This window comes from Mytilus californianus, unplaced genomic scaffold (assembly GCF_021869535.1).
Source record: "Mytilus californianus isolate M0D057914Y unplaced genomic scaffold, xbMytCali1.0.p SCAF_11, whole genome shotgun sequence".
Taxonomy (NCBI): Eukaryota; Metazoa; Mollusca; class Bivalvia; order Mytilida; family Mytilidae; genus Mytilus; species Mytilus californianus.
This window is the reverse complement of record NW_026262593.1, coordinates 50,936,283-50,955,178: the sequence shown is the minus strand read 5'-3', so window position 1 is coordinate 50,955,178 and position 18,896 is coordinate 50,936,283. Positions and strand designations below refer to the sequence as shown.

General features: G+C 32.5%; 1 protein-coding gene across 1 annotated transcript in view; it reads right to left on the bottom strand.

Moving 5' to 3' along the window:
* Nucleotides 1-3,380: 3,380 nt before the first annotated feature.
* LOC127720269 (type-1 angiotensin II receptor-like) overlaps nucleotides 3,381-18,896 on the bottom strand; it is an 85,055-nt gene continuing 69,539 nt past the window's right edge. The window contains exon 2 of the mRNA XM_052226769.1: nucleotides 3,381-3,536. Coding sequence (XP_052082729.1) covers nucleotides 3,499-3,536 — 38 coding nt within the window. The 3' untranslated portion in view covers nucleotides 3,381-3,498. The remainder of the gene's footprint in view (nucleotides 3,537-18,896) is intronic.

Genomic DNA, 18,896 nt, shown 5'->3' with positions numbered 1-18,896 from the left:
TTGTGCTAATCTTACCCAAAAGGAAATAATGGGTAATATTATAATCGAGCAAAATAAGCATTTTCGAATTGTTTAGAAATCCAGATGTGTTCGCTTTACAAATATATATAGATGTCTGCATTCTATGATATAAATTGTTAATTGTAATAAAATGTTTCACCGATATTCCGTATATCTGTAACATATAACTGAATATATTTTATCATTGAGGCCTATTACGTGAAAATCAGCCGACACACTAATATTAGATTTGCCGTGTATCAATAAGGGATCTCGGTCAATCGGGTAATAGTACGAAAGAAAAAAAAAGCGTAAATATTTCCGGTTGAAAATTTTAAACCCATGATATAATTGTTTGTGTATTGATGGATTATACAATTTTTTACTAATGTGTGATGTTAATTTTGTAACTTGAGATGACAACGTAAACATTCAAGTTATGCTTCGTACTAAAACAAATAAACTTGTCTTGTAAGAAGGTAAATACCCTTTTAAGATCTTGTCTATTTTCTAATTTTCGCTAAATGGACAAAAATTTTCTTTCAAGGGCAATATAACTATTATATGCGGTGAAATGACGATTTTGGTCATATTGACTTATTTGTCATTTCAGGGCCTTTTATAGATGACAATGCGTTATGGGCTTTGCTCATTGTTGAAGGCCGTACGGTGACCTATAGTTGTTAATTTCTGTGTCATTTGGTCTCTTGTGGAGAGTTGTCTCATTGGCAATCATATAACATCTTCTTTTTTATATCATTTGTAGATATTATTGTTTTGATAATTTTTACTATTAAGGAGTTTGGAAATTCGTAAATGAGTCTTATTTACTTTTTTTCCATAGAATTGTAAGTGTGGTCATCTTTTTTCTGCATTTTCTACCTTACAACCGTTGTTGTAAACATAATCTGAACAAACTGATGGAGAATTAAAATTTAAGACAATAATATTATATTGTCAGCTTCACTGAATTCTCGGATTCCTAGTTTATTGGTATCCTTTAAATGCCGATATCTCTATTTTTTTCACTATTTTCACATTTCCCAACTGATTGTGAAAAATTGTTCTCCTCACTAGTGTAATATCTGTTCTCGGCAAAGATTGGTCGAAATTTATTTTTGGCGTCAAATTTTCTTGGTTTCTTTTGAATTTCCTATTGTGACGTCATGAAAAAGGCGATCATGCCTGATGACGTCACACACAAAGAACACAACTTTCTGCAAATCTTTAAAAAGGAAGGATAAAAATCATAAGAGAAACAGATTCCACCATTTTAACTCGTGTATTACGATATTTCTCCACTCTCAACAGTTAAATTTTAATTATTTAAAAAGCTCGGCAAGCCTCGCGCTTTAAATATTAAAATTTCACTGTCTCGAATGTAGAAGTATCGTAACACACTAGTTGCAGTGTTGGAATCTATATTTCTATATCTCTGTTCTCTCATTTTGCTGTCTATCACATCTTCCACGACCTCTATCTCTGCCTTTTCCTATTCCTCTTTGACATCAATTAGCCTAAACGGTATCATTTCTGTTTGTAAATTACCTTGATAAAACTGATATTAAAATAAAAAAGAAATCATTTATTGAAAATTCACTTTGGAAACTTAACGTATATACTATTTTCCTTTTTTGCTGTATCGGATACCCAAAAAACAAACAAAATAAATGTCCTTACAAAACAACGGTATATTTTTACACACTCTAAAGGCGGTGTGAATCAGACGACTCCAAAATCTGTAGAGAAGATATATCTAAGCCTCTTTCCTCGTGTAATCATATATTCTTAAAAGAAAAACGTCTTTTACAACCTTTACAGAAGTATTCCTAACTATAAACGTACAGACAAATTAAAAAGAAATCTAACTTTGCTTCATAAAGAATGACCAGACTATATTGTGCAATTATAGCCTTTGTATGAGGTCGATACAAGGATGTATTGACCTGAAAGAAGTATATGGACTGAGGACGAAGTAAAGACTTGTAAAAAAGAAGGTCGCCACATACATATTGTTATAGACATACCGATCTTCTAATGCAGACCCACCCCATACTGGTTTATCTTTGTAATCCTTAATTTTCTTGTCGTCTTATTTTATTTACTAAAATATTTAATTGACCTCTAAATAAATTCTAGTATACAAATATTTAAATTTACTTTTCTTCTGGGTATACAAAAACATTATAATTTGATAAAGCTGCTTCATGTCCAGCGGCATATATTACAATCATTTCCAGATAAGTATTTGTATGACAAGGGAAAATTGCGGTAGTCAATTCGAAATTAAAATTCTTGTAAATATATTGTTGTTTAACAAGCAAATGATCTGAAGGAAACTTCTGAAATAAACAATAATTGACTTATTGATTTTTGGTGTTTAACGCCACTTTCGGTACTATTGGCTATTTCATGGCGGCCAGTTTGTATTTTTGGAGGAAGCTGGAGTGCCCGGGAGAATCATCTGTTCTAAGGCAGGAAAACTGGTCATCATAGTCAATAAGTACCGGAGTAAAACGCATCTGCCACCTGCTGGGTTCGAACTCTGAAGTAAGCAATGCAGCAAAAACTTCACTAAGGAAAGTTCTGTTTTTCACTGTATACAGTTTTCGTTCGATATATAGTTTTCTTTTCCATTATATAATTTAATTTTGGATGTAACAAGTCTTCTGATTGGCTGAAAGTGTTTTGTTTATCAGCTCAAAGACATAATTTTGTCATGTGACAGTGACGTCACCAACGTTTTTTTTTTCAAAATTTACTCCTTAAAAATGGAACATAGAATTGAATTATAAGGAATGACTATAATATTTTTTCTGTCTTTTCGAAATAACTTAAAAAATGTGGTGCACACTTTTAAATTAGACGCTACGCGGGTTATTCAGTGTGCACCACATATTTTATGTTATTTCTTCATAGACAGAAATAATATTAAAGTCATTCCTTAAATAAATTGAAGATAACAGGAGCTATTTCAAAGAATCGAGAAAAAAAAAATAGCAGCAACAGCCAAGTGCATTGTTCATCATACATACTTTAAAAAACTATAACTTCACAAGATTTCGGTTTTTATCTAAAGATCGTGTTTTGTTGGTTTTAATGATCGTAAGTGAGTTTTTTATAATCTATTGAGTTTGGCCTTGAATATCTTATGGTGATTTTTAAAGCAGCAGTGGAATCGGTCTCATAAATCAACATTTTTCAAAATCACAATTTATATAGTGTAAATTGATTGATATATGTACGTCAATGATATCATTCTGTAAAATTGCATTTTATCACAAAATGTCGATGTATCATTTTTGGAGTTGATTTTTGTTCTTTTAGTTAACAGCGAATTTCAAATGTTTGAAAAGTAAATGTTGTATGTTCTTCAATGATATCAGTGCAAAACCCTTTTATTTAAAAGCACGCGAATAAACAAAAGCAATTTTACACACCTATAAAAACCAACTTTCGTTTTAATAATCTCCTTTTGATCAAATTCAGTGATACTTTTTAATGAGTAACTGAATCCGACTGCATTGATCTGGTACCTCTACAATCTGTTTCATCTTCAGCTTTCTTTTGAAGCAATCTGTTGAAAACACTTTTCACTTCGCGCCTAAATTTCGTGTCCAAAAATCCATATATGAAAGGATTGACAGCGTTGTTCAACAAAATTGAGAACACAAATGTATAATAAGCAAATCCTTCTGAAAATGTCATTTTACAGTTGAAGTCTTTTTGAATCCGAGTTGTAACAACAAGGCTGTAATGTGGAATAGCACTCAATAGAAAAGCTGCTGAAACAGCTAAAAGTGTAACAGTTGTTTTCTTAGTTTTTACGTTGACGCCGGTTTTTCCATGTTTATGTAGAAACCGTAAAATCTGTGCGTAGACGGCAAACAAAACAGGAACAACTAAGAAATTGAGGACGTACAGTAGAATATAATAAACACTTGGGTAAACAGTATTTTTGTAGTCGTCATCTGTCCAGCACCGAATTCCTTTAACCCCTGGAATTGCCGTATTGACTGTGTAAATCCCGTATAAAACCAAGCATGGCCATGCCGTCAAAAGTCCTAAAATTGTGGCAATAATACAACAAACTTTTGTATTCTCGTACGAAAGTTGCCATTTCAAAGGCCTACATACTTTTCTGTATCTATCAAAAGCTATCACTATTAAAATAAAGGCGGAACAGTTAGTTGTAAAGACCATGCTGAATCGACCGAATTTGCAGAGTACATACGATGGAAAAGTTAAGTAATGGCTCATGTAGTAAATCAGGAAAGGCATTCCGATACACGAGTTTGCAATGTCCATGATGGCCAGCCATATTGTATATGTCCTATAATTCGATACTTTGAATCTCTGAATGTAAATCCAAAGAACACCAAAGTTGCCGAATATCCCAATTATCATTAAAATTGTTGTAAAAATTATTCCTCCTATATGCCGCTCTGTGAACTGGTTGTTCAAATCTTCAAGTGTTGTAGAATTACCGACTTCAAGCCATGTAAAACACTGTTTTTCCGTTTTATTCATAATGGATATTTCTGTGGACGCTTTTCAAGAAGTATTTTACTAGTTAAAAACTTATACGTTTACGTTGTTAATGTTTATGATTTTATTACTTCCCCCTTCCTTATTCTTTGTTAGTTTCCTTACTTAGGTTGAAATTAAATAGACGCTTCGGAACAATAGACATATTCAATAAAACCATAAATCTTTTACCTAGTGAATAATATTCGTTTAAAATACATTTATAGATGTGATGTTTATGTTTACTTCCCAGTGTATTCCCATTTACATCTTCACGTCCTGTAAATTTATCAATATCTTTGGCAGTTCTGTGTTGACATGAATAATTGATTGATACGGTCATACTTATAGATTAACTGTTTACAAAACTTCGAAGTTCTAAAGAGTTTCTACCCCAGGAATAGATAACCTTGGCGGTATTTAGCAAAATCTTTCTGAATTTTGGTTTGTCAATTCTCTTCAATTTCGTTCTTTATTTGACCTTTTTTATTGTATGATTAGAGCGTCACTGATTAGTCTTTTGTAGACGAAACGCGCACCTTGCGTACAAAAGAACATGCATTTAAAAAAGATATCGTACAAAATAAAGTTGAATATCAAGGGACAATCAAAAGCCAAATATAGCAGATTTACTTACACTTGATTTAAGTACAGTGGCAAATATTTTGGTCATATTTAGGAGAGAACCGATAAAACAATTAATACAACAATTATTGATAAGGTTTGCGATGTGGCTGGATATGGAAGAAGGACGGGAAATTTGGACGGTCGCTGGAAAGTAAACGTGTTCTGGATAGGGACATATTTTGCAGCAACAAATATTTCGTGCATACTCAGAACGGGAATCAATGAAACAATTGATACAAGAATTATTTATAGGTTTTGTAATGTGGGTTGACATGGATGAAGGAATGAAGGATGGAAAATTCGAAAGATCGCTGGAAAATGAAGGGGTATTCTACTGGATAATGACAGATACTTTGGCTTCAGCTTTCACTTACAGGCCATCTACGGACCCAATTGTTGCAAGGATTCTATAACGTGCAAAGAGCGTGCTACTCGACATACACGAAGCCTCAAATTTAACATCCCTTTAGCGACCGGACGTACCTACATTGTATGTACATGAATTTATGCATTTCACACAATTCTAGACAAACGGACGCCCTACTTTAGTGAAGGTTTTACTTCAGACGGGAGACTTTATTGAAGGTTTAACTTCAAACGGGAGAAGTCCAGAAATTACCATTTTTGTATACTTTAGTCAATCAGTCGGTATAAAATATCGCAGAAATACTGACAAACCATACGTAACTGAAAAAAAGACGCTGAATTACACAACATAAATTAAGATTATCGATCACAAAATGTGATAAATCTATTGTAATTTATTTATATCTTTGTCGCTTGCAAACAAGGTAATCTCTCAATATTTTCTGGTTTTCTTTCTTTATGGCAATATTAAAAATTATGATATGCTGAATTGGTTGATTGATGGTGGTGCTACGACACAACGAGAGTATTTATTTGGATAGCAGATTCAAATTATGACACGGAATTGCGCGTTCCTATTGAAGGTACACCAAGATATGCGCTTCGGACACATTAATTACCCACAGTTTTTGGTGGGGTTCGTGTTGCTTAGACTTTAGTTTTCTATATTGTGTCATCTGTACTATTATTTGTCTGTTTGTCTTATTATTTTGGCCATGGCGTTGTCAGTTTGTTTTCGATCTATGAGTTTGAATGTCCCTCTGGTATCTTTCGTCCCTCTTTTAAGTATTTAGTGCTATTTTCATTTACCAGCATACCCATTAAGGGCTCACGCCGATATATGTTGTTTTGTTTCTATCAAAAGAGTGTATGTTAAGCTGTGTTCCACGGTGACGGTCATCTTTTCAAAATTTTCATTATGTTATTTATTCAATATTTGGTTACAATATTCAGGACTGTTTAAGAGAAGAAGCTGTTTGTATGGATTTCCAAAATTATTCTACGTTAAACGATGTTCCAAAAGGTTGTTTTGTTTTTGGATAAGCCGGCACTAACAATTCAAAATATAGATGTAATGAAATTGGCACTGATCATACTGTCATCAATAAACGGTGTGATAATGCTTTATAATGAAATCAAACCTGCACGGTCTCGTATGTTTAAGATCGAAATTATCGCACACATAAGGAAATAATTATTGACGGCAGATATTTGACCAATTAACGCAATGGAAACCATAAAATCATCAGTCTTTTAAATTTTGTTATTAAAGGTTGTTTACAATGAAAATTCAACCTCCAAGTAGCTTTTTGCAGAAAAAAAAACATAAATCTGTATTTTTATTTTGTATAGTAATAAATTTTATCACACAATTTGGTTATTTTACAAGTTATACTACTACGGGTACGCTTCCCCTTTAAAGACTAAAAAAGAAAAAAAAACGGAAATTTTCAAATTTGACAATGTTAATTTGTACATGAATATTCTTAAATGTACATTAAAGAAGGCAAATAATGTGATAATTCGACTATATACGGAAACATTGTTGATGAGATTTAATAAACAATGATTGTAACGTTAAAATTTCCCTCTTAATGTAGCAATCGATTAGGAGAGTAGTTTACATGTATAACATTTATTTGAAATGTTTTTTCAGAAATACATTCCTCGCGTCCAACCCAAATTTTACTTTTCTATTTGCTGTATCCGTCACTGGGAAAGGCTCATTAAATTAGCCGTTTATTTACGCATCTAGTCAAGAGAGATTCAGAAATAAAATTTCAAGAAAATTGATTGATATGCAGCAAAAATTAACGCTTTTGAATTTAAGTCACTAGGCAAATTCACTCGGACCTTATTCTGAAATAAACATGTAATGGGGGTATATCGGGAAGACTGCGCATGAATGAAAAAAAATCGAGACGACTTCATAAAATACTTTCAAAAATAGTTAAATCTTTTAACGGATAATCGCTCTTGTAAAACTATTATCCTTTACTTTTTTAACACCAAAAGACACAACTTTTAAATCGTTATATTCACACAAACACAATTATTTATATTGAATGTTCACGTAATTTGACACTAATTCTTCTTAGTTTAAACATCAAATTAAGGGATAAATCAACAAAATATCAATATAAATAATAAACATAATTCTGCATAAGGATACGTATGTTAACAAATTGTTGAGCAGATATTTAAAAACGTGCAATCTAGTTAGTAAATTGTGTTAAAAACTTTCCTCTTCGCTTTGGAACATTGATGATTTTTTAAAAATAAAACTTAGTGTGTAAAAAGTAAGAAGATACCAAGGAAGTAATATATTGTAGATCACAGATCAAACAACAAGAAGAAAAGTAAGCCTATCCCCCTACCCCTCCCCCCCCCCAAAAAAAAAATCAAACAGGAAAAAAAAAACAAAAAACAAAAAACAAAAAAGAAAGCGACAAAAACAGTTACTGACCATTAGACAGAAAACTTATTGTTGACAATCGAAGCCCATCGAAATTCAAGGTGGCTCCTGATCTAGAAATATTATCAGTTCCTGTGAAATCATCGGGACTTTTCAAGTTAAAATCCGATGAAAAATTTTATTTGTTGACCATATCTAAAAAGAAGTTGAAGTAAGTTTTATCGCTACTTCACACACAACATATAAAGGGTCATCTATACAACAACATGTGTGTTGGACCAAGTCAGATTATTTGGACCAGGGGATGAACAGAACAGCCTCAAACATAAAAAGAACAGCCACAAACACGACACCCTTAGCGTCGCTTCAGTTTTATAAAATGCTATGTGTGTCCTATTAGAGTCGAAATAATTTATGCAAGCCATAGATTTGTTGGAATTTTCACATGACCTGGTTCGTTATATTCGAATTTTATCGCGAGCGTTAGCGAGGGATAACATTAACGAGATTTCATGTAACGGCCAAGGCCATGTGAACATTCAAACAAATATATGGATTGCATGAATTATTTCTAAAATCTATTCTGTAGAAATGATTTAATTCAAACTTACAAAAATCATATAATTATGGAATCACTAACAAAGTAGATACATGTAGTTGAATAGGTATTTCATCTTTTATTTCGCTAAATGCCTTTCTCATCTAAACCTTATATAACGAACGGTTATACTTGTCAGGTTTATCCCAAATGCTGCAAGAACTTATATCGCTTCCAGAGCACTTGACCTGGATATGTTTTAAGTTCTAAACGTTGTTGTTTGTCCATAGGTATTTTTTACTTTGTCCTTGTACAGTTTGGTGTACTGATGGTTCTGTTTTGGTATTATACACTTTTTGCTTCAGAGTTATCTCTCCTTTTACACTTGTGAGTCTGTAAATATAATTTTTAGGCTGTTTTTTTTTCTACGAACAAAAACTTGGTGCACTTTACTCCTTTAAAATGTTCCCAGCAAAATTTGTATTTTACCCCCCCCCCCCCCTCCCCCCCTCCTAAAGAAAAAAAAAAGAGAGGACACAATCATGTAGTAATTTGCGTTCTACTAAATAATAAATGTGTGTAGAGATGTTTACCTAATGAGACAGATGATACCAAGGGCTGAACATTCAAAAATCAGTAGTCGAAGAAAAACAGACATCGCCAAGTCAAAAAAGAAAAACGACCAAAAGACAAACGACAGTCAATAAAACACTGCACTAACAACTAAAGATACGACAACACGAACCCTAAATAAACACAGATGATATCAGGTAGATTACATACCAATTAACATTGGCCTACAACTAATGATTTCCCTTAAACTGACCTAATCACAAATTAATACATGTAAACTAAGCAAGCGTTTCAAAGTCAACAGACCATGACCGAGGGGGCGGGGCCAAATAATCTCTCCATCCTTTTCGAAAAGTTATATCACACTTATACCATATTCACACGCATGCTAGACTTAAATCGGATATTATGAACTACGATGTATATCTCGATTTACCATATCGGATTTGAATTGGATCTGTAATATTTTATTATTATTATTACATGTATAAATATAAAATTCCGCATACGAGAGAAACGAATATTCAGTCATACACGTGATTTTATAGATGCAAAAAAACAATAATTCAAATCCGATGCTAGTTGAAATTTGATGTCAAAAACAACATCGATGTATTTGGTTCCTGATTCACAAATAATCGTTTAATCCGGAATATGTGTGAACACAAATCGGTGTTTTGTTCAAATAGGATCTCAAATCAAATCTTGTTAAGGTGGATCATCGGTATATATTTCCTCAGATAGAATTTTCTTATACTTTGCCAAATTGAAGATTTTACTATGCTTTTTTTCAAAAATATAATAAAAAGTATGGGTCACCGTGCTATTTTTCAAGCTACAAGTCTTGCAAAATTGCCTAAATTTGCATAGATTGTTCATGCAAAAACCCAATTTTGTGAATAAAAAAACATCTATGAGATAAATTTTGAAGTAAAATATGAGAAGATAGGTTTTATTATATGCTTTCAGAAAATAAGTTGACTAAGTTAAAAAACTTATTCTTAAAAACAAAAATATTTGGTATTTGTTTAAACAATTTGGATAATGCAATAAATCACTTATTTTTCTTTATACAAATAAACAGTCTTACACATAAATTCCAAATCTTTCTGAAAATTTGCAGATTTAGCAAAGAACTAGACCGATTGTGTACTGCTATTGTACAATCCAAGATGGCAGTATACAGTTATTGTGAATATTTAAGGAAGTTCAATATATTGAATAAAATTATTATAATGATAATCATGATAATATGAATTAAGTTATTTACCTATTTATATGACAAAAACTCAAAATTTGTTCAGTGAAAAACATGATTAAATTCAATTGGACCATTTGATTTTCAGTTGGAGGGTTTTTTTCTGTTGCTGATAAAATTTTCTTTTTACACACTGGATGATAGTACGGCTTGTTTATTTGGCGACAAATCTTTCCACTTTTTGTACACAACTATTTCTTGCAAAATCCAAAGTATTCATTTTCATCATGTCTTGGACAAGGTTATTTTTACAGTTAGTACCATTCAAGACTATTCATTTAAAAAAAATACCCTATGTGTGACTGGGGAATTAAATATGGTCACTTGGATCTTCTTCCGATCGGCCGTAAAACCCTTGCTAAAATGGGGTGTCCGTTTGACTGTCCGGGATGTACATGTACTCAGACACGCCCGTTTAGAATGGAAATTTTAAATCCGATGCCTCTTGTAGAGAGAGTGTCAAGATCTTTGCACGTTTGGAAGCTTTGCAAAAACTCTTTGAGGGGTCCGTAGGTGGCCTGTTGCACGGAAAAAATTTCTGTACCTATCCAATATACTCTCATTTTTCAATGGCAGTCCAAATTGTCCCGATCCTCATCTCGGACAGCCTCTATTACAGTACCTACCTATTGTATTTATTGTGAATTTGTTCTTGTCCTGAAAATGCATGACATATTTGCCACTGGACGGTAAGCAATCAACAAACAATCAATCAGTCATTTTTAAAAATCCCTTTTTCTCTTATTGTTACGCTGTTTTAGCCCGCATAATCGTGACATCTTTAGAACTCTGAAAGTTCTCAAAATCAGTAGAACGTTTTTAAGGTTCATGTGGACCCATTGGCTAAAATGTCTGCATTTTCACCTCAAAATTTACTCTATGTACAGACAAACCTGCGCATCTGATAAATGTTTAAGGCATAGCATGCCCTAGATAAATAAACTTCTAATGCATTGTATGTTTTAGAAAATTTAAAACTTGACTGGATTTTGCAGTGCACTTTTTTTCGTCCCTGCAGAAGATGATAAAATAAACAAACAGTCGAGTTTCACTTGATATGGTCCACTCAGGTACACAGTTTAAATCACCAATTATTGTCAGGTATCTATTGTCCATCTATTGTCCATGTCAATCAATACAGTTCACTTCAATTATTACCTGTGGGGAAGTTCTCAAACCTCTTTCCCAACTTAGTTTATTTTGGCACCTTCTGGAGGAATGAAAAAAAAGTGCACTGCAAAATCCCGTTAAGTTTTTAATTTTCTAAAACATAAAATATATTTGAATTTTATTTATCTAGGGCATGCTATGCCTTAAAACTTTTTTAGATGCACAGGTTTGTCTGTACTCAGAGTAAATTTTGAGGTAAAAATCCAGCCATTTTAGACGAAGGGTCCACATGAACCTTAAGGTACCGACCATTCATCTACTTGGGACAAACCATTTGTTTTGTTACTTTAAAAAAAAACCATACAACTTTTTTTTCAATAACATACAGGATCATTTTAAAACTCCATGTTGGAACTAACCCCTCCCTCCCAAACCGCTCTTCATTTTCAAGGAATCAAACAATTTATCTCCCACATCCCCCCAAAAAAAATATATGAATTGGTTTACGCCTTACTGATACACAAATTTACCGAGACATTTTTAATTCAATTCAGTCTATGTAATGTAAATATAAATAACGTGTACATGTTGTTTACTGCTGTGAACAATATTCATGTACAGGTAATTAAAATCGATGTACAGATTTGAACACATTTAATGTGGAACCAGTGTTCATTACATGGAACTAACTGTAAACCGGTTTACAGTACGCAACGTTTGGTGTGAACACGGCCTAATTATATACACGAAGATACATAGATGAAAAAGAAACATGGTACATGCACGTGGAATTTTGGTGTTTATCAGATATACGTCGTCGAAAACAAGGCTTGTCAGTTTCCCTATGAAAAGGTGTTTATATATCTCAACTCGTCCTCTATGCCCTTGTCTGAAGTGAATTTTGTATTTCAAGGAAAGTAATCTATGTGTACTGGAAAAGTCAAGGATATCGTTACCACAAATTAATTAAAACCTTAACTAAATTCTTCCATAGCTACAAAGATTCGGTTTGGAAGTTTGGCTGTACCAAAAACTTAATACAAACGCGACAGCACATCCTAATTTTTACGGTGATGTTGTTGACTGAGTCCGTAAATTGAGATACGATCCGGGAAAACTTAACGATCATTTAAATAAACATGACCTAAAATGGTTTACTTTTATAAATTTTGACTTGGATGGAGAGTTGTCTCATTGGCACTCATACCACATCTTCTCATATCTATCCAAAAAGTTTACTAATTCAACACCGAAAGTTATTAGATCTTTGAATATTGTTTTATCGGTATTAATATTGATTTTGTTATCAGCAAATTAAAACCAAACAAAATATTAGTGTTATACACATACCTGTCGATAACTATATTTTGGTGCTGAAGAAGGTCATGTTTTTCTCTAACTGTTAAAGAAGTCTTTACGCTAAATCGGTTGGATATTGGACTTAGATACATGATTTTTTATTAGTTGTTATTGGCTTGAATTAGCTTTCAGTAACTGCCAGTACTCTCAAATCTATATTTTGTGTCTTTCGTGTTTTTGTTACGGTTTTTTTCGTTGTTGCTTTGTTTCGATATGATGAGTTAAGTCCTCTTAAACTGAATTTTATAGCTTGTTCTTGTGTTGTACCGTTACACCAGGTTAGGAGAGGGATTGGCGCCAGAAAACCTGTTTGACATCGCCACATTCTGTATGTGCCAGTGTTTCATGTCGGGAGCCTGTAACTGGTTGGTTGTCGTTTGTTGCTGTATATCATATTTGATTTTCGTTTAGTGTTTTGTACATACATAATCATACATCAGGCCGTTAGTTTTCTCGTTTAAATAGCAAAATGTTACTTGTCATTTCAGGGCCTTTTATAGCTAACCATACGATGTGGGATTTGTTTCATTGTTGAAGGCCGTATGGCGAACTATAGTTGTTGACATCTACGTCATTTGGTCTCTGGTGGCGAGTTGTCTCAATATCGTACATGTGGTTTTTTTCTCTTTCATTTCAATGTTTACACAGCAAAATAGACATAGGTTACGATACATGTTGATTTACGAGGTAGGTAAACCATAACAGCAATATATATATATATATATATATATATACATCTGTGAGTCTGCCTAAATATAGATAAATCGATGTTAATTTGTTTACAAAGAGAAACCAGCATGTCACATGCGAATTGTCAATATGATCATAAGAGATCGTACGAGTGTAAACTTACAAATGATACAATTTAGTTTTAAATATACTTTCCTGTATTGCTGTATTGATATAAATCGAGTTGACGTTTTACCTGTAAATACATTCTGTAACCTTTGAAGCGGTTAATTATGTATTTCCATGTCAAATTGATTTCACCCACTTTTTTAGTTACCTTTGGTTAGTTTTTAGTATCTTTATAAACACATTGCACAAATTTAATAATACCGATGATAACATAATCAGTGTATATAAAGTGCGAATCCAGTTAGTTCATTTTCACTGTCGTATGCGAGTATGTCTATTGTAGAATAAAGGATGATAGGAAAAAATGCGTTTGTTTACTTTGTGAAAATACAAACTAATAGATTTGAATGTATGTTTTAACAAAATTTCATTAGAATATAACTTTTTAATGCATAATAACAGGATTAAAGTCCAAAAATGTGTAATTAAACCAGCTGAATACATAATATTGTTTACTGAATGCGATTCATTTTAACTATAAATGCGAATCATTTCTGATGTGGAATTTTTGGAGGTGCGATGAATTTTCATTGTTGTTTTATATGATAATTCGATTTGCAACAACTAAAAATTGTCTTTAAATGACATTAATATTGATGATATTTACAATTGAAATGTAATCTAGTCGTAGATGCTTACTTGAATATACACGGGTATAACCAACGTATGATTGATTCCGGACGTTGTGCGCTGTGTACCGTTCGTCCATTTTTTTTTCTGTACGTTCGTTGCGTGTTTTCGTCATAGTTCTGTACCGTTCGTTAGTAAAACATCGAGAACATAATTAGCTGTTTCTATTGAAATGCATATCTTTTATATTTTGTTAGCAAGCATTTGCAACTACTAAAACTATTTGACATTTCTAACATTTCATATTGAAGATTTAAACAACCTGAATTTTGTATTTGTTTGACGTGAAACAGAACTTATTGGAGCTAGAGAAGCCCACTCATCGGGAGCGCCTGATTGCAATCCAGTTTCTTAGAAATCCAGCATTTTGATCAATCTCACTCGAAAGTCAGAGTGATATGCGTCACATCGCCTTAAGGTGATACACGTTCATATCATGCCAATTCAAATATTTTTGGTGAGTTTGCTATTAGTGTGTCATGGATCCGAAAATTTACTGGAGCAGAACATCCATGAATGTAACGTATTTTTATGGCGAATTTTCCTATAAAAGTTTTAGTACTCGCTTGAAAAAGCTTTGAAAATTTGTCACGCCGTTTCATACATATTTCTACCATGTTGATAGGCTTTTGCACAACGAACAGTACAAGAATGTACAACAAACGGTACTAAAGAGAGCAAACAAACTACAAAGAGAATGAATCGTACAGTGCTAAAATTCTGAGGTCAGTTTTTCATGTAAATGTCTGCAAATAAAATTAAAACAATGGGTTTCTTATTCGCATTATGTATTCTATACAACAACAAATCACAAAATACACGGTCGCATTTAGTGTAAGAGCCAACCAACTATGCCTTTTTATAGTTTAATCAAGTTTGAGTTACACAGAGTGTTTGTTTCGCGATGTTTACAAGTAATTCACAGACCTGTCAATTTAAAATAGTAACAGGGTGTTCATGTAATATAAATAATATACAATGCTGTCACGAGCAGTAAACTTTGTTTTCATAAATACAATGAATACTTAACTGAACAGTACTTCAATTAGTCTTTGGTGAAATTATTAGGACGGTCTATCTACCAACATCGCTTCGCGATGCAGCGATTAACGTCCGGAATCAACTGTACGGCGGTTATACCCCGTGGTATAGAACCATTTAAACATTTAACAATTAACTGTATCCAATATATCCTTGTATTCTTACAATTACGTATTTCGTATTTGTAACAACGATTTATAAGAAATTCAAACATAAATTAAAAACCAATTGTTCAAAGAACAATTGAAGGTCTTTCCACAAAAAAACATGTATTTTAATATGAAAATAGTAAAATTCGGTTGAAAATATCATTTCCAGCGTCAAATGACAGTTTATTGTACACTGATTCCAAAAATATATGGTTTCTTTACAATATTTTTTAAAAAAAGGAGATAATTTGTTACTTCCGGTTTGAAAAATGTTACTTCCGGTATTATTCAAACGTTAAATTGACACTGATACCAAAAATATCTGGTTCTATACACTTTTATATTAATTAAGTACAAAAAAAGGCTACTTCCGGTTTACACGAGGTCACTTCTGGTTGGCTTTTCTAAGGTTAAATGGCTTGAAACCTAATGCAAAAAGTCCCATGGCTTAATCATGTATACATATGAGGTAAAAGCAGAGGTCAAAATCTAGAACGTCAATTTAACCTATGACCTTGAGCTCAATTTCAAGGTCATCAACCAAAAACCTAAAATCAAAAGACCCTAGGTCTAAATAATATTTGGTTCATGAGTTATATCACCATATGCATATTTTAAAATAAAAGAGGGGAGAAAACTCTAATTTGATGTAAGCGTACCCTTTAAACCAAAATGTATGTGTTATAACATGTCGCAACTAACAATTAAGTAAAAATAAGTTGTCGATATCTTATATTGTGTTTGAAAAGAGGTGAAAATTAACCAAAATCCAAATTTAGAAATGACCACGACCTTTGACCGTGATCTTATTTTCTTTTTTTTGGACCAAGGACCTCAAATCAAAAGACCCTAGGTCTCTATCACTTATGGTTTACCAATTACAATTACATTTTACTTATTCTAAATACAGAAGGGGAAATAACTCTCATATGGAGTTTCCGGACCGCTTCGGTCAAATTATTCTTATGATCCTGAGGATATAACGAGCAAATTGGTGAAATAATTTTGTCGTTATCTTTAACGGTTGTGAAGGAGATGCGTACACAAGAAAAACAGTGTTTGGGGAGATAACTCTTACAATAAAAAGTGTTTGGCTTAATAGGGTCAGTTTCAAAATCGTAATAACTGTTCGATATCATATGCAAAAAATCTAAGCGACATCTTGCGAAACAAAAAAGCAGCGTCAGAAAAAAGTGGCGGAAGAAGAAAAAAATAATAATAATTAAAAACCAATTGTTCAGAGAACAATTGAAGGTCTTTCCACAAAAAAACATGTATTTTAATATGAAAATAGTAAAATTCGTTTTAAAATGTCATTTCCAGCTTCAAATGATAGCTTATTGTACGCTGATTCCAAAAATATATGGTTTCTATATAATATTTTTTAAATAAGGGAGATAATTTGTTACTTCCGGTTTGAAAAATGTTACTTTTGGTATTATTCAAACGTTTAATTCACACTGATACCAAAAATATCTGGTTCTATAAACTTTTACATTAATTAAGTACAAAAAAAAGCTACTTCCAGTTTACATAAGGTCACTTCCGGTTGGCTTTTCTAAGGTTAAATGGCTTGAAACCTAATGCAAAAAGTCCCATGGATTTATCATGTATACATGAGGTAAAAGCAAAGGTAAAAATCTAGAACGTCAATTTAACCTATGACCTTGAGCTCAATTTCAAGGTCATCAACCAAGGACCTAAATTCAAAAGACCCTAGGACTTAATTATATGTGGTTCATGAGTTATATCACCATATGCATATTTTTAAATAAAAGAGGGGAGAAAACTCTAATTTGATGTAAGCGTACCCTTTAAACCGATATGTTTGTGTTACGACATGTGGCAACTAACAATTAAGTAAAAATATGTTGTCGATATCTTATATCGTGTTTGAAAAGAAGTGAAAATAAGCCCAAATCCAAGTTTAAAAATGACCTTGACCTTTAACCTTTGACCTTGAACCTATTTTCTTTTGTTTTTTGGACCAAGGACGTCAAATCAAAAGACCCTAGGTCTCTATCACTTATGGTTTACCAATTACAATTACATTTTATTTATTCTAAATACAGAAAGGGAAATAACTCTCATATGGAGTTTCCGGACCGCTTCGGTCAAAATTATTTTCAAGATCCTGAGGATATAACGAGCAAATTGGTGAAATAATTTTGTCGTAATCTTTAACGGTTGCGAAGGAGATTTGTACCAAGAAAAACAGTGTTTGGGGAGATAACTCTTACAATAAAAAGTGTTTGGCTTAACAGGGTCAGTTTCAAAATCGTAATAACTGTTCGATATCATATGCAAAAAATCTAAGCGACATCTTGCGAAACAAAAAAGCAGCGTCAGAAAAAAGTGGCGGAAGAAGAAAAAAATAATAATAATAATCAGAACAAATACAATAGGTCTTTCCACAGAAAAGTGGAAAGACCTAATTAAGGTGACTCGATTGTTGCTCGAACTTTCTTTACTGTATAAGATGTATACATAATCGCATGATAAATATCAATTATCCAGTCATCCAAGCGTAACATGTAAGGCAATTGTTTGTGCGAGAGGAATACGTTACCACTCACTCAATCGTGAAATGAAGATCGTTTTGTGACTGCTCTGTGTTATCTAAGATGCATCCATTAGAACTATTTTCCTAATGCTTTGTAGTTTAAAGGTTTAGTTGGCTTGCTTGCTTTTTTTGTATAAATGTTTGCTCAATCTTAATTACAATGCTTAAGCAACATTTATACAAAAAAAAAAGGGCAAGCAAGCCAACCACACCTTTAAACTACAAGCATTAGGAAAATAGCTCTAATGATGTTTTATTAGTATGTGATGTAGATTTAGACCGAAACCGAAAATTTTGCTTTTTCATATATAATCAATCCTTCTGACTTCATAAAGTTTGTTAGAGAGTCGGCTAAATTAAAACTTTATATGGTGAAAATTGATTAATTTCCTTCTGTGAAAATGCATCGCATGTACAATAGAAATGAATCTCCCATACAGTGAAAATGAAAGTCTAGTATCACTATTCGACAGTAAACATGAATCGCATAACGAAAACAGCATAGGGGAATTTGATTCAATATCAACAAGCTGAATAACAAAACCTGTTTTAAGTTATACAACATTAATAATTATGTTAAAAAGTACAAATGAAACTTAACTGCTACTTTTAAATCTCTTGCACGCTCTATTCGTGAACTATTCTTAATATTTATCTATTTGTGTATCAATTTTACACCTGGATGGCTGTAGGTGCGATGAAAACCCGTCCGCATCTTATACCTATAGCATGATTTTATAAAAACAGTACACATTATATATTATTCCTTATTTTATTTAAAAATCATGAATTTGTTGTCTGTTTATAATAATTTATTATTCTACATTAGAAATTCATAACGGATACAGTAAAAATGGCATTTCAGGATTCGCACATTATAT